Consider the following 17046-nt stretch of genomic DNA (forward strand, 5'->3'; position numbering starts at 1 on the left):
TGTACATGGACATGTGAGAACTTCCAGAATGACTGTTGGTGTACTGTGTGGCAATGAAAAAACTGGAATTAGAATTTCAGTTTACTTCCTGGATTTCCTGAATTAAAATACAATTGACCCCAATGCTGATGGCTAGGCATTATTCCGAAATCTCATCAATTTACTAACTACATCACTCTACTGCACCCTAGTTGTGTATGTTCCCAATCTAGACAAGAGAGATGACAGTGGTGAAGGAGATGTTGTGGAATATATTGCCTCAGCTGACCAGCTTCGGGGCAAATCCATATAAATTCAGTCAATCCAGACAAACTGATATTCCAATTTAAAAACAGTCTCTGCAGGTATGCTGTACTACTTGATGTAAGCATGTATAATAAATACGATATGCTGGTAATGAATGAGTTAGGGTAAGATTTCATACTTATGTTAAACAATCACGGAGACATAAAATTACCACTTTTTATACAGGTCTCCTTTATTTCAGTAAAAAATGTTTTGTTTACAGTCTTGTACTAGAGCAGAATGTTTCACTATAGGTGGGGCAGGGTCTCCCGATACCAGATAGAATTGGCCATTTGCCTTTATAAAAAGAACCCCAAAAAATTAAAACCCATTCAAAAACAAAATAAATACTGCAGAATGGTTGGGGTAATTTCCATTCCATTGTATAGCAGGGTCTGAGTCAATTCCATTTCAAGTCAGTCAATAAACTGAAATTCTAATTCCAATTCTCATCAATGCTTTTCTATGGGGAAAAATGTGAATTTCAGTCTACTTCCTGATTCAACATAATTGAAACGGAATCTACCCCAACCCTGGCTGGAGTACAGTGGCATGAGGAGCTGAGCGGCCAGTCTGCTCCACAGCCACAGGCGAATAGGAGTCTGGCATCTAGAACACTGCACATTGACAATGACATACTTAAGACACAAAAGTGACTGCCAGCTGTATGCATGTACGCTCTCTGTCCTAAGAGGTTTTTTCATGTTTTTTGTTGTTGTGCCCAATATAAATGTATGGTAAATAATGTATTGTGTCATTTTGAAGTCACCCTTACTGTACTGTAAATAAGAATATAATATGTTTCTAAACAATTCAACGTTAATGTGGGTGCTACCATGATTACAGATAGTCCTGAATGAATCGTAAATAATGATTTGTGAGAAAGTTAGACCCACAAATATGCATTAATTTCTATTGAGCACAAAATAATCGGAAACACACAAAAAAGAGCAAATGCATCCAACAACTTTTTAGAGTCACAAGCTTGATGTAGTCATTGTGTGCTATGAATGAGAGACCAAATACTTAACTTTTTTGTACTTTAATACACATAAGTGAATTTGTCCCAATACTTTTGGTGTCCTAAGATTAAGGGACTACGTACAAAAAGTGTTTGAAATTTCTAAAACGGTTCATCCGACATGGATAAAAATACCCTCAAATTAAAGCTGACAGACTGCATTTTAAAGCACAGTCATTGTGTCATTTCAAATCCAAAGTGCTGAAGTACAGAGCCAAAACAACCAAAACTATTTCACTGTCCAATACTTTTGGAGCTCACTGCATCTCTATGGGCACAACGCTCAGATAGTTAGCTATGTCTATTGTACACAACACATTTCTAACTTTCTGTTAGATATTTGATTTCACAAAATGTGCGAACGTGACCGTTATCATGAACTAGACGGATGCATCATGGTGCTCTTTATTGTTGTGAAATTGAACAGCTGATTTTTCCGAAACGTTCTCTTTCTATGGCTCTGCAGACTGGCAGTTCAGGAGGTTAATCTGATTGCAGCATTGAAATATAAAAGCAGCCAATAGCAACTGACCCTGCTTGGTTCACCTCCTTGTCTTACTTTAGATGGCGCAACTCCATCTGCATTGAAGGACTAGTGTTAGCGTTTGAGTGGTGCCACCTGTCGGAAGACAATAGGATTGTCCTGTATGGGGTACAGTGTCAAAAAATCTTTGACAAAAGGCAGATTTAAAGATGTGCATCTCATTTCAACCTTGTCAACTTCAGAATATGCCAATAACAACTATAACACACAGATAAGCAAGTGGTGATCGTCCCTACAACCGGAGTCACAGATAGTCCAGCACACTATAGGTCCCAGAGGGAGCTCTACCAATCTTGTGGTTGGTTGCTCCTGGATGAAGTTTCCCTTAAGTACAAATATACGATCAGCAAACCCTCCCCCAATCCTAACCTTAACAATTAGTGCTGAAAATACAAAACTGAACCAAGATCGGCGTCTAGGGGCATTGGCACCCTGCTCCTGGTTGGATCAACACTGGTAAGTGGCTTTTCTAAGTATCCTTTCCTATGTACTCAAAATGCTCGCCAACAATCTTTAAGAAATGGGATAACTAAAAGCAATATGTTAGCAAGGGTTATCAGTAGGCTTCATAGTGCTTTCATCTGTCCAGTAGTAGAAAATGGTAAATAGGAGGGGAGGCCATTTTAAAGTATTAAGATCCCCCACCAATGCTGGGTGATTCATTGTGATGTCACTGAAGCCAGTGCACTTTCTGTGATGCAACAGAAAAAGGAGAAGTGAGTCTATATGGCTCCATCTCAAATTACACCCTATTTAAATGACACCCCATATAGGGAACTACTATTTACCAGAGCCACATATACTGCATAGGGCCGGGACGATACTGGCAAAAATGAAAACACGAAGCGGACCCATCTCTTTGGTCCTTTAAAACCAATCTGTATGTACAATATTGTGCGCTATAGCTTGGAAAATAAAAACATTTCACTCTGGATAACATGATGTTTGTTTCCATCAGTTTTCCTAAAGAAGTTAAATCCGCTTCGTGTTTTGTTTCCTTGCCACGATATTAACGAGTATTGAAATACTGGTATCATCCTGCCCCTAATAGTACATTTGTGTATACTATATAGGGAATATAGATGTCAATCGAGATGAAACCATATGCAATGTCCAAACACAGCGACGTTTCTGCATTTCCTGTGAGGTCACAAAGGCAGCTGAACCTCCATCATGGGATGTCACAGCTGCACCCCTACTAAGTGCAGCAAACACTAAATAAAACGTGTCTTTGTGCCCCACCGGTGTGGGAGACTGGGGCGTGGAAAAATAGGAAAAATACCATCCCCTAACACTGGAATTACACATACATCAGCAGACGACAACCTTTCAACACCACTCCCTCTCGCTAACCTGGAGTATGTCCTGCTCTACTCACAAACCACTAGTAGTCCATCATTATGTACAAAGAATAAAAATAAAAAAAAAGTCCAATGCAGAGATCAACTCCTCCATGCAGACACCACAGACAGCGCCCCCCTGTGGTTCTGCCAGGCCCTACCACACTGTGCAGCGGTGACCAGAGTTCATCGGGGAGCCAGTGGGGCACTGGAAGTGCTCTGCAAAGGCTGGCGAGTTGGAGAGGGTGCCGATGACGCGGTACTTTGGGGGGCTGTGGTGGTCTGTCATGAGTCCCCGGTGGGCACTCTCTGGGGTTCGCACGGAACACCACACCTGAGAGAAGAGAGGATCCCCCGATAAGTCAGACAGTAGCTAGTGTTCCTCTCTGTATTTCCAACTGTTGTGTATAATTCATTCGGACTCAGTTTGGTTGACACTTCTCTCAAACAGTAGTTGTAATAGTCCCTCTTACTACCACCCCAAAATACAATCACCCCCATGTCTAATTTCATGAAGCAGGGTCAGAAATTCATCCTGAGCAGGACCTGACTAGGAAAAACTTTTACAACCTATGATGTGGTCAGGCAAAATCCTTGCAAGTACACTAATATACACTGCTCAAAAAAATAAAGGGAACACTAAAATAACACATCCTAGATCTGAATGAATGAAATAATCTTATTAAATACTTTTTTCTTTACATAGTTGAATGTGCTGACAACAAATTCACACAAAAATAATCAATGGAAATGCAATTTATCAACCCATGGAGGTCTGGATTTGGAGTCACACTCAAAATTAAAGTGGAAAACCACACTACAGGCTGATCCAACTTTGATGTAATGTCCTTAAAACAAGTCAAAATGAGGCTCAGTAGTGTGTGTGGCCTCCACGTGCCTGTATGACCTCCCTACAACGCCTGGGCATGCTCCTGATGAGGTGACGGATGGTCTCCTGAGGGATCTCCTCCCAGACCTGGACTAAAGCATCCGCCAACTCCTGGACAGTCTGTGATGCAACGTGGCGTTGGTTGATGGAGCGAGACATGATGTCCCAGATGTGCTCAATTGGATTCAGGTCTGGGGAACGGGCCGGCCAGTCCATAGCATCAATGCCTTCCTCTTGCAGGAACTGCTGACACACTCCAGCCACATGAGGTCTAGCATTGTCTTGCATTAGGAGGAACCCAGGGCCAACCGCACCAGCATATGGTCTCACAAGGGGTCTGAGGATCTCATCTCGGTACCTAATGGCAATCAGGCTACCTCTGGCGAGCACATGGAGGGCTGTGCGGCCCCCCAAAGAAATGCTGACCCACTGCCAAACCGGTCATGCTGGAGGATGTTGCAGGCAGCAGAACGTTCTCCACGGCGTCTCCAGACTCTGTCACATGTGCTCAGTGTGAACCTGCTTTCATCTGTGAAGAGCACAGTGTGCCAGTGGCGAATTTGCCAATCTTGGTGTTCTCTGGCAAATGCCAAACGTCCTGCACGGTGTTGGGCTGTAAGCACAACCCCCACCTGTGGACGTCGGGCCCTCATACCACCCTCATGGAGTCTGTTTCTGACCGTTTGAGTAGACACATGCACATGTGTGGCCTGCTGGAGGTCATTTTGCAGGGCTCTGGCAGTGCTTCTCCTGCTCCTCCTTGCACAAAGGCAGAGGTAGCGGTCCTGCTGCTGGGTTGTTGCCCTCCTACGGCCTCCTCCACGTCCCCTGATGTACTGGCCTGTCTCCTGGTAGCGCCTCCATGCTCTGGATACTACGCTGACAGACACAGCAAACCTTCTTGCCACAGCTCGCATTGATGTGCCATCCTGGATGAGCTGCACTACCTGAGCCACTTGTGTGGGTTGTAGACTCCGTCTCATGCTACCACGAGAGTGAAAGCACCGCCAACATTCAAAAGTGACCAACACGTCAGCCAGGAAGCATAGGAACTGAGAAGTGGTCTGTAGTCACCACCTGCAGAACCACTCCTTTATTGGGGGTGTCTTGCTAATTGCCTATAATTTCCACCTGTTGTCTATTCCATTTGCACAACAGCATGTGAAATGTATTGTCAATCAGTGTTGCTTCCTAAGTGGACAATTTGATTTCAAAGAAGTGTGATTGACTTGGAGTTATTGTGTTGTTTAAGTGTTCCCTTTATTTTTTTGAGCAGTAATATATATATATACATACATATATATACATACATATGTGGACACCCCTTCAAATTAATGGATTAGACTATTTCAGCCACACCTATTGCTGACAGGTGTATAAAATCGAGCACACAGCCATGCAATCTCAATAGGAAAACATTGGCAGTAGAATGGCCTTACTGAAGAGCTCAGTGACTTTCAATGTCTGTCATAGGACACCACCTTTCCAACAAGTCAGTTTGTGAAATTTCTACCCTGCTAGAGCTGCCCCGGTCAACTGTAAGTGCTGTTATTGTGATGTGGAAACGTCTAGGAGGAACAACGGCTCAGCCGCGAAGAGGTAGGCCACACAAGCTCACAGAACGGGACCACCAAGTGCTGAAGTGGGTACAAATAGTCTGTCTTTACCACAGAGTTCCAAACTGTCTCGAACAATGTCAGCAGAAGAACTGTTCGTCTGGAGCTTCATGAAATGGGTTTCAGTGGACGAGCAGCCTCACACAAGTCTAAGATCACCATGCGCAATGCCAAGCGTCGGCTGGAGTGGTGTAAAGCTCGCTGCCATTGGACTCTGGAGCAGTGGAAGTGATGAATCACACTTCACCATCTGGCAATCTGATGGACGAATCTGGGTTTGGCGCATGCCAAGAGAACTCTACATGCCCGAACGCATAGTGCCAACTATAAAGTTTGGTGGAGGAATAATAATGGTCTGGGACTGTTTTTCATGGTTTGGGCCACTTAGTTCCAGTGAAGGGAAATCTTAATGCTACAGCAGACAATGACATTCTAGACAATTCTGTGCTTCCAACTTTGTGGCAACAGTTTGGGGAAGATCCTGTTTCAGCATGACAACGCTCCCATGCAAAGCGAGGTCCATACAGAAATGGTTTGTCGAGATCAGTGTGGAAGAACTTGACTGGCCTGCACAGAGCCCTGACCTCAACCCCTTCGAACACCTTTGCGATGAATTGGAGCACCTACCGCAAGCAAAGCCTAATCGCCCAACATCAGTGGCCGACCTCACTAATGCTCGTGGCTGAATGGAAGCAAGTCCCCGCAGCAATGTTCCAACATCTAGTGAAAAGCCTTCCCAGAAGAGTGGAGGCTGTTATAGCAGCAAAGGAGGGTCCAACGCCATATTAATGCCCATGATTTTGGAATGAGATGTTCGACGAACAGGTGTCCACATATTTTTGGTCAAGTAGTGAACTTGACTTGAACTCTATCAGGATGTGTGTAATGCATTCTGTTGACACTCCCATGACCCACCTGGGCGAATCCCACAAAGAACAGTTGGTCATTGGTCAGGTTGACCGCCGGCAGCCTCTTCTCCTCACCATTCTCCTGCACCCATGCCTGGTACGCCTGAACACAACATAAAACACCATTGCTATAGAAACATTAACTACCACTCTGCTGGCCCTGAGGTGAAGTATAGTTTTAGTATAATAAGAGTGTATAATAAGAGTCCTGTGTGGTAACATCTTAGTAACATGTTACGTAGCAGTAACTATGTAATTGCTTTAGAATGACATGGCAATGGATTTGGGCAATAACCACTCAAGCCCATCACTGTCCATTACAATAGTTCAGACTTACTACAGTGATTAGGGAGTTACTAGACAGACACGTGAGCAGCTAAATCTAATGTGTTATCAAGCAGGGAGACCCACTCACATTATAGGCTGCCTTTAGGCCTGCGTTGTCAGCAATGTTCTCTTCCAGCGTCTGCTTGCCATTTATATGCGTCCCATTGATGGTAAACCCGTTGTACTGCTCTACCATGCATTCCGTGCGATTCTTAAATGCGTCCACAGAGGAATTTTGCCACCACGGCCGAAGGTTCCCATCTTTGTCGTATTCCCTGCCTGATTAAGGAAATCAAATATGTATATTTTTAAAAGCACACCTAGTGATCATGTACAGGATATGTATACATGCCGGTGTGTGTTGGTCTGTGGGTGTGTTTATGAGTTCTGTGGAGTGTAAGTTAAAGGTGGACACTAACCCTGGACGCCAAAGGCATGAGTGAGTTCGTGTCCCATCACCACTCCGATCCCCCCGAAGTTCAGTGCTCTGCAGAGAATTCACATGGGGTCAGAAATGCAAGCACACACACACACACACACACACACACACACTCATATGCACACACTCACTTGGGGTGATGCTGGGCGTAAAAGGGTGCCTGAAGGATTCCAGCTGGGAAGACAATTCCATTCTTGTTGGGCATGTAGTAGGCGTTGACTGTGGGAGGGGTCATACTCCATCTAGGGGGAGGTGGCGGAGACTAGTGTAAGAGAGCAAACCAGTTGAGGCTCTTGAGAGGACAGCTCATAGTCATTTCTGGAATGGAATGTATGGAGTGGTATAGTATGTGGTTTTTATTTTATTTATTTTTTAAATAGGGAATAGAGTGCTATTTGGATTTGCTCCATGAGAATATCAAACAATATTTTAAAAAAATGTAATCAGATTACAAATACTTTTGATAAACTGGATGATTACTTTTTTAATTACTTTTGCATTTAGAAAGGACGTTAGGGAGAGAAAAAAATACATAGGACACCTTTCAGTTCTCTCTAGGAAGATTTAGTTTATGGTAGTAAAGTACATCGGATAAAAAATGACAGGCTTGATGGGAAAAAAAATACACTAGACAAGGTGGGATCTTTATGTGTTGGTAAAATTAATTACTCAAATTTCAATGGAAAAGCTTTTATGCGCAAATATTGATACAATAACCATCATATCGAAGTAAACTCCTCCCACTACAACTCATCAGTAAAGCATGGAGTTATTAGGTTACAGATTAATGTAGAAATATGTACCTTTTTGGGCGATTTGACCAAATTCACATAGAAATGGGAGTCATAGATCTATCATTCTACTTGAAAGCAAGTCTAAAATGCGGTAGATCTGTTCTTGGGGGGCTATTTCTATGCTTCACATTCTTACATTTTGTTTTTGTGTGTCTTTTACTTGATGTTTTGTACACCAGCTTCAAAACAGCTGAAACAACAATATAATTGGTTATAGAAAATATATTTCAACGTGGTTTAGATGGTACAATGATTCTCTACACTATACTAGCTTATCTTGTCACAAACTGGAATTAGGCAAACTATTAGAGTTTTAGCAACCAGGAAATGGTGGAGCGATTCCTGCATTGTGCACCTTTAAATAATGAACTTCACAGGGTGGTGAACGTTCAAGATGAGCTTGATGCTCCTTTCCAATAAATATTGATGGTCTTATTCTGGTGACATGATAATCTATGCTTGCCTGCCTTTTTTCCATAATAATAATAATAATCAGAGCTATTGGCTACAGTGCACGTGCCAATCCCAGAGTGTGCACACTCGCTATTAAACGCAAAAATGTTTGTTAGAAAACCCTTCAGTAGAGTTAAAAATGCGAGTGTGTATGGTATATGGGAATTTAACTGCAAAAGTTACTTCATGTGCCCTACGTCATCTCGCACAGCCTTTCACCTGCAACAAGTCAATTTGATGGAAACATCTCTGGTGGGAAAATGTGCATATTGTTTTTATGTGGTTTTTAGAATATTCACATGAAAATCTGTCTAATTGGATGGAAACCTAGCTACTGACATTCAATTCAGAATTGATAAAGCGCAAGTTTAAATTCGTTCCACCTTAGCAGGTCTGACCACAAGTCAGAGACCATTATGATGACACACCAAATGCGTTTGATGGATCCTATTTGTCTTTTTCTAATGAACCTTAAGGGGAAAGTAATCCAAAAGTAACTGAAAGTAACAATACTGATTACAATTTCACAGGTAACTAACGGATTACATTTAGAAAGTAACCTACCCAATCCTGGTTAAGATCAAGAATCAAGTTAATTTACAGTACAAATATGCACTGAGGTATAGTGATGGTGGTGATGATGATGTGTGTAGCTGATGAAGACTCACTGGTCACTATTGGGTGGCTTGCGGAGATGATCGGCCATCACCCTGGCGGAGAAGTTGTAGAAGTTGAGTGTGTTCTGGAAAAAGTTGTCTTCTGAGACATCATACTGTGGACAGAGATGGATATACAAACAAAGACAGACAGCGAGAGAGAAATAATTACTCACTGATCTACAGGGCCCTTGTAATTTGACCTTCAACTTGTCAATCATGACAATTGAACAAAAAGGCACCCACTCACCCAGTAATAAATATCATCCAGTTCTTTGGGGTCCAGGATAAAGTCAGGGAATCCAATCATGTTGTAGATGGTGTCCGCCTAAAGATCAGGGGGACAAAGTGGATAAGAGAGAGGGCAAGATGGAGGAATTGGGCCGGAAAACCTCCTAGTTCCATTATCTGGAGATCTAAACAAAGAGGGCTATCTATTCAAACTACTGTATTATAACCTGTTACCCTATAATACTCCCTCCCTGTCCTCTTACACACACGCAGGAACGCAGACACACACGATACCCTGTGGCAACCATACATAGCCTATCCAGTAGGAGACATCTCTGACCTTGTCTTTGGCTGCCATCCGCGTCTGTTTGTCCATCCACTTGATGTGATCCAGAGCATCTTTGAATGCAGTACGGATCTCATTGATCATCCCCTCTACCTGATAGTGGGGTGAGAGACATACATTAAATGTAAGAAGGAAGAAAGATGGAACAGATCCTTCTTCTACAATTAGACTCTGATATCCCTCAAACATAAGGACATTTTGATAGAAATATGTAACCACTAAAAAGATGAACAATTGTGCGTGACAGTCTATAACCCCCTTGCCAGTCCTCACACTGTGCCTCTCCGCTTCCATGTCTCCCTCTTCTACTTGCCCCTCTTTTCTCTACCCAATAACAATCTCTCCATTTAATAGTACAATTGTTCTCTTCTTTATCACTATATATCTCCCTCCCCTCTACAGGACAGGGAACTATTACTAAATTAGTATTTCATTAATTTTAAACATTTATAAGAAATTAGCATAAATCAGCAATATTAATGTTACAATTCATAAGCATTTATATCATACAAAGCATTTATAGGCATTCATAAACATTGATAATAATTTAAAATAGCTTATTATAATAAAGTGCAAGCAAATAGGGTTATTTTATGATGGCTGTGTTTACAGTGAGACCCCATGACATTTCACTACACATGGTAACCACTAGGGGGCAGTCATACATCGTTTGTGTGGTTTAAAAAAAACACCACAGGCTTGAATAGACAAATGCAGTTCTGCACCTATCAAACTCACAATCTTTTTGCTGTGTTTATCAAACGTCGCTTTAACAAAGAGCGCTCCCAGGGCGAAGCCGAGCGTGTCATCTGTGTTCCCAATGCAGGTCTGCCATCGAGGTGTGCGGGACTGAGCAAACACACGCAGAGACAGACAAGTCTCACACCAGCTGTTAACTCTATCATTTTGGTTGTGAAAAGTGTGTGTACTGCAAGTTTGTTGAAGTAGCACACATTGCTTGCTAGGATCCCAAACAGTCTCACATACAAATTGCAAGTGCTGGTTTCCCCAGACACAGATCAAGCCTTGTCCAGTACAAAAAAAAGCATGCTCAACAGAGGATCTCCATTGAAATGGCTCTTTAGTCCAGGACTAGGCTTAATATGTGTCCGGGAAACCAGACCTAACCAGGTATTTCACAAATCAGGGTTAATCAATGACATAAGTAAGAATATGGTTGCATCCCAAATGACACCCTATTCCCTAGTGCACTACTTTTAACCAGGCTCTAAGGGCCCTAGTCCAAGGTAGTGCACTACATAGGGATTAGGGTGCCATTTAGGATTCAGCCTAAAAACACACCTTCTTGGTTCCATACAGGCTCTCTAGCAGCTTGTCCTGGGCATTCTCAAAGCGCTGGTCCAGACTGGATACTCCCTTCTGCACCAGGTTCCAGATCATGTAGTTGTTGAGGAGGCTGAGAGACAAGAGAGAAGGGAGAGAGAATCGGAGAGAGATGAGGAGGAAGAGGAAACAGGAGGGCAAGTGGGTGACAAGAATAAGCAAACAAACAATGGACAGTTAACATTCTGTTGATCAGGGTAATCCAATTACTGTTTTCCCACAGTGCAAAACTGGTTGCAAGGACCTTATTATGTTTTTCCATGACATTATGGTCAGGTTGTATATTGGTAGTACTGTGCCTTCAGAAAGTATCACACCCTTAAAAATGTGGTTAAAAAAATGGATTTGTCATTTTTGGTCAACAATTTACACAAAATACTCTGTTGAAGTGGAAGAAAAGATCTAACATTTAATAAAAATGTATTAAAAATAAAACAATACCTTGTTAGATTCACCCCCCCTGAGAAAGTACATGTTAGAAACACCTTTGGCAGCAATTACAGCTGTGAGTCTTTTTGGGTTAGTCTAAGAGATTTCCACATGTGGATTGTACAATATTTGCCCATTATTCTTGTTATAGTGTGGACACTATATAAATAATTACATGGTTATTATTGGCATTAACCTTGACCTTTCCCCTTTGATGATGTCATCACCAAGAGTGAGTTCTGTGCAATGTGTTTCTACCACCGGCTGAGTGGGCTATATAGTTCTGTTATATTTGTACCGTTTGTACCTGGCAATACACCTTTAGGTTTGGGTTGAAAGTAAAGGAAAGTAATATCGAAATGCGTGTGGGCATTCCTTGTCAAGTTACTACACCTTTTTGGCGACGAGGATAAAACTTTATCAACTTGTACAGGGTGAGTTAGCTAGCTAGCTTAATGAGCGACGGAGAGCAGGTGCCACTGGACGGAAACGCCGACGGGGACAATCAGCAGCAAGTGAAAATCGCTAATGAGGATCAAGGACAAGTTGGCGTTATAATGGCAATGTTTGGGACTATCACTGAGTTTGTGGAAGAGAACGAAGACTGGACGGAATATGTGGAAAGGTTGGGACACTTTTCTTGGCAAATGGAATCATAGATGAGGCTAAACAGCGCTCTATTCTCTTGAGTGTGTGTGGGGCTAAAACCTACAAGCTAATGAGGAATTTGGCTACACCACGGAGACCGGGAGAAATTCCTTTTGGGGATCTAGTTGCTCTCGTTCAGACTCACCACAATCCAAAGCCTTCAGTGATTGTCCAGAGGTTCAAGTTTAACTGCCATTTTCGGAAAACAGGTCAGTCTGTTGCTAACTTTGTTGCTGAATTACGTGAACTCTCTGAACATTGTGAGTTTGGGGCTATGTTAGAGGACATGCTCCGTGACAGATTAGTCTGTGGCATTAATGAGGACAGCATACAGCGCCGGTTGCTGGGGGAAGCCACACTGACTTTCAAGAGGGCATTGGAACTATCTCAAGGGATGGAGATGGCCGCTAGTAATGTGAAAAATATTCAAAAGGCCAACAGTGAAAGTTGTGCAGTGCATCAGGTGACAAAAGAGGTGGCAGGAAAATGGGGAAAAGCAGTGGAATGTTTCAGATGTGGAGGGACACATTATGGTAACAACTAAGTTCATGGAGACTGTCTGTCACAATTGCAACAAAAAGGGACATTTAGCAAAAAAATGCAGGGGTCCTAGGAGCAAGCCAGAGGGTGGGCGGACTGGGCTGGGCAAGTTCACAGCACCAAAGCCTCAGTCAGCAGCGCACCACCTAGAGAGCACAGAGGAGGAGGAAGAGCATTGTTCCTACAACATGTTTAATGTGAGGGAGCCGCGCGCAGAGCCTATCTATGCTACAGTGGAGGTAGATGGAAAGCAGATAAGGATGGAGGTTGACACGGGGGCCTCTGCCTCTGTCATAAGTGAGGAGACCTACAAACAAAAATGGGGCTCAAGACAGGTTTCTGCCCTCACACCAGCAGGGATCAGACTGCGTACGTACCCCGGGGAGACCATACCATTGCTTGGGGCTCTAGAAGTGGACATTGCATACAACAGCCAGGAAGCGAGAGCACGGCTCCTGGTGGTGAAAGGGAATGGGCCTAGTTTACTAGGGCGTGACTGGCTAAACAAAATACAACTGAGCTGGGGTGAGATAAAACACACCCGAGTGACTGAGGATGTCATTCAAAAATACCCAGAGATTTTCAAAGATGAACTGGGCACACTGCAGGGCACTGCAGTTAAGCTGTTCGTGGATCCTCAGGCCGAGCCTCGCTTTTTCAAGCCCAGGACAGTGCCTTACGCCATGAAAAAGAAAGTGGAAGAAGAGTTGGAGCGGCTGCAGGAAGCAAACGTCATTACTCCCGTTCAGTTCTCCCGCTGGGCAGCTCCTATCGTTCCCGTTCTGAAAAGTGACGGCACAGTGCGTATATGTGGGGACTACAAACTCACCATCAACAGGGCCTCTAAGCTAGACGCTTACCCACTGCCACGGGTGGAGGACTTGTTCGCGACACTGGCAGGAGGCAAGACGTTCTCAAAGCTTGACATGAGTCACGCCTACCAACAGCTCCTCCTGGACGAGGACTCAAAAGAGTATGTCACAGTCAACACGCACAAAGGCTTATTCAGGTACAACCGCTTGGTTTTCGGAGTGGCGTCCAGCCCAGCCATTTTCCAGAGGACAATGGACAATCTGCTGCAGGGGATCCCTCATGTAGCAGTGTACCTGGATGACATCCTGGTTACAGGGGAGACGGAGGAGGAGCACCTCCACCATCTGGACCAGGTGTTAAAGAGATTCTCTGAGGCAGGGCTGCGCCTGAAGCGTAGCAAGTGCACATTCCAAGCACAGAGTGTGACATACCTAGGTCACAAGATCACAGCGCAGGATCTGTGTCCTGTGGAGGACAAAGTCAGGGCAATCAAGGATGCTCCAAACCCCAAGAATGGGTCAGAGCTCAGGTCGTTCCTGGGCATGGTGAACTACTATGGTAAGTTCCTCCCAGAGCTGTCAACAGTGTTGGCTCCACTTTATCAGCTGCTCCACAAAAACTGTAAATCGAAGTGGGGGCCAGCACAAGAGAAAGCTTTCAAGGAAGTGAAAGCACTACTACAATCAGCACAACTTCTGGTTCATTTTGACCAAGACAAAAAGATCATCCTGTCATGTGACGCCTCACCCTATGGCGTCGGGGCAGTACTCTCTCATCAGATGGAGGACGGGTCAGAGAGACCCATTGGATTTGCATCACGTACGCTGACGAGTGCTGAGAAGGGTTATTCACAGTTAGACAAGGAAGGTCTGGACATAGTCTTTGCTGTGAAACGCTTCCATCAGTACCTCTACGGTCGTCATTTCACCATATGCACTGACCACAAACCACTGATGAGCCTTTTTAGTGAATCAAGATGCATTCCGCCCATGGCTTCAGCAAGGTTACAGCGCTGGGCCCTGACACTGTCGGCTTACCAGTATACGATAGTGTATAGAGCGGGGAAGGACAATGCAAATGCAGACGCGCTCAGCCGTCTCCCGCTACCAGAGATGCCTGCCACAACTGTGGTGCCTCCCGAGACAATTTTCCTAATGGAGAGATTGGCATTCACAGGTGAGTTTGACAAACAGATCAAACAGTGGACAGACCGGGATCCTATCCTGTCCCAAGTGAAAAGATTCCTGATGCAGGGTTGGCCTCCTGTCATAGAGGATGATGGACTAAGACCTTATGCAAAGCGCAAAACTGAGCTGAGTGTGCAGGATGGCTGCATACTCTGGGGGTCCAGAGTGGTTGTTCCATCCCCTGGCCGTGCACAAGTCATGGATGAGGTCCATGAGGCTCACCCGGGTGCCTCCCGGATGAAAAGTTTAGCCAGATCTTACATCTGGTGGCCTAACATGGATCAGGAGGTAGAAGACAAAGTTAAATCATGTTCTGAGTGCCAGATCAACCAGAAGATGGCACCGCCCGCGCCACTACATCTGTGGGAGTGGCCTGACCACCCATGGTCCAGGCTGCATATAGATTTTGCAGGCCCTTTCATGGGTCACATGTTCCTTGTCATGGTGGACGCCCACTCCAAGTGGCTGGAGGCGCACATCATGAGCAACATCACAGCGACCACAACCATCGAAAAGCTTCGGCAGGTGTTTTCAACCCATGGTCTGCCGGACTCTCTGGTGTCCGACAACGCAACAACGTTTACCTGTGATTTGTTCCAAGAATTCATGCGGAGAAACGGGATCCGCCATGTCCGCAGCGCCCCGGCCTCAAACGGCTTAGCGGAGCGGGCTGTGCAGACACTGAAAGAGGGGCTCAAAAGGATGACTGGGGGAACCATCACTACTAAGCTCTCTCGGTTCTTGTTCCAGTACCGCATCACGCCACAAACAACAACAGGACAGGCTCCAGCGGTGATGTTAATGGGCCGAAGGCCAAAAGCTCACCTGGATCTACTGCGTCCGAACATCAGAGCACGAGTGGAACGGAAGCAGGAGAAACAAAAAGAGAGACATGACCACCACGCGAGGGAGAGACAGTTAAAACCCAATGACACTGTCTACATCCGCAACTTCACAAGCAGCCAACGCTGGTTGCCAGGTATCATTCTGAGTCAGAGTGGTCCCGTCTCCTTTGTGGTCAAACTGACTGATGGTCGAGTCATGCACAGACACCAGGACCATCTCCGCCTGCGCTATGACAAAGACAAGACCATGTTTTCAGACGGAACAGCTGTGGGTGGTAGTATACAAGTTGAAATCCCACAGGAAACAGCATCTGAGGAACAGGGGCATTCAGTGGTTCCAGCAGAGGGTGATGGACATTCTCTCACAAACACCCAACCCGCTCCTGTGACCTCAGACCCAGCTCCACTGGGACACGCCTTACCTGTGTCTCGTAGCACACCAGGAGTACTGCGCAGATCACAGCGTAGTCACAAGCCTCCTGAAAGACTAACTCTGTAGTTGAGACTGAGAGACTCGTGGTGTTAGTGTTTGTTTGGAGCAGCAGACCTAGTTGAAAAGAAATAAGGACAGTCATTTTATTGTTGTTGTTTTGGTTACATTTACGGTAACACCAGCAGAAGTTCTACAGTGTGGTGTAGTAAAGAGAAGAAAACACTAATGTGGTTTACTTGTTAACCTTATGTTTTCCTTACAGGGGGGAATCTAAATTGAGGGGGGAGAAGTGTTATAGTGTGGACACTATATAAATAATTACATGGTTATTATTGGCATTAACCTTGACCTTTCCCCTTTGATGATGTCATCACCAAGAGTGAGTTCTGTGCAATGTGTTTCTACCACCGGCTGAGTGGGCTATATAGTTCTGTTATATTTGTACCGTTTGTACCTGGCAATACACCTTTAGGTTTGGGTTGAAAGTAAAGGAAAGTAATATCGAAATGCGTGTGGGCATTCCTTTACTACAATTCTTATTAACATTATTCAAACTCAGTCAAGTTGATTGTTGATAATTGCTAGAAAGCCATTTTCAAGTCTTGGCAGAGATTTTCAAATAGATGTAAGTCAAAACTAACTCGGCCAACATCCAATGCCTCCTTGGTAAGCAACTCCAATTTAGATGAACACTGGAGCTCTGTCAGAGTGATCATCAGGTTATTGGTCACCTCCTTGACCAAGGCCCTTGTCCCCCGATTGCTCAGGTTGGCCAGGGGGCCAGCTCTAGGAAGAGTCTTGGTGGTTCCAAACTTCTTCCATTTAAGAATGATGGAGGCCACTGTGTTCTTGGGGACCTTCAATGCTGCAGAAATGTTTTGGTATCCTTCCCCAGACCTGTGCCTCGACACAATTCTGTCTCAGAGCTCTACAGACAATCCCTTCGATCTCATGGCTT

General features: G+C 44.4%; 1 protein-coding gene across 3 annotated transcripts in view; it reads right to left on the reverse strand.

The window, feature by feature from the left end:
- Positions 1-460: 460 nt before the first annotated feature.
- The window catches only part of LOC115203796 (endothelin-converting enzyme 2), a 65226-nt gene continuing 48640 nt past the window's right edge, over positions 461-17046 (reverse strand). For 2 of the 3 annotated variants that reach the window (XM_029768798.1, XM_029768799.1), the window contains exons 9-18: positions 11152-11266; positions 10588-10698; positions 9844-9942; positions 9523-9600; positions 9285-9388; positions 7501-7611; positions 7350-7417; positions 7019-7209; positions 6611-6706; positions 461-3524 (exon numbers count right to left, since the gene is read on the reverse strand). In XM_029768798.1, the coding sequence (XP_029624658.1) occupies positions 3348-3524; positions 6611-6706; positions 7019-7209; positions 7350-7417; positions 7501-7611; positions 9285-9388; positions 9523-9600; positions 9844-9942; positions 10588-10698; positions 11152-11266 (1150 nt within the window). In that variant the 3' untranslated portion in view covers positions 461-3347. The remainder of the gene's footprint in view (positions 3525-6610; positions 6707-7018; positions 7210-7349; positions 7418-7500; positions 7612-9284; positions 9389-9522; positions 9601-9843; positions 9943-10587; positions 10699-11151; positions 11267-17046) is intronic. The other variant, XM_029768800.1, reaches the window with a different exon arrangement.

This window comes from Salmo trutta, chromosome 12, assembly GCF_901001165.1.
Source record: "Salmo trutta chromosome 12, fSalTru1.1, whole genome shotgun sequence".
In the NCBI taxonomy this organism is placed as follows: Eukaryota; Metazoa; Chordata; class Actinopteri; order Salmoniformes; family Salmonidae; genus Salmo; species Salmo trutta.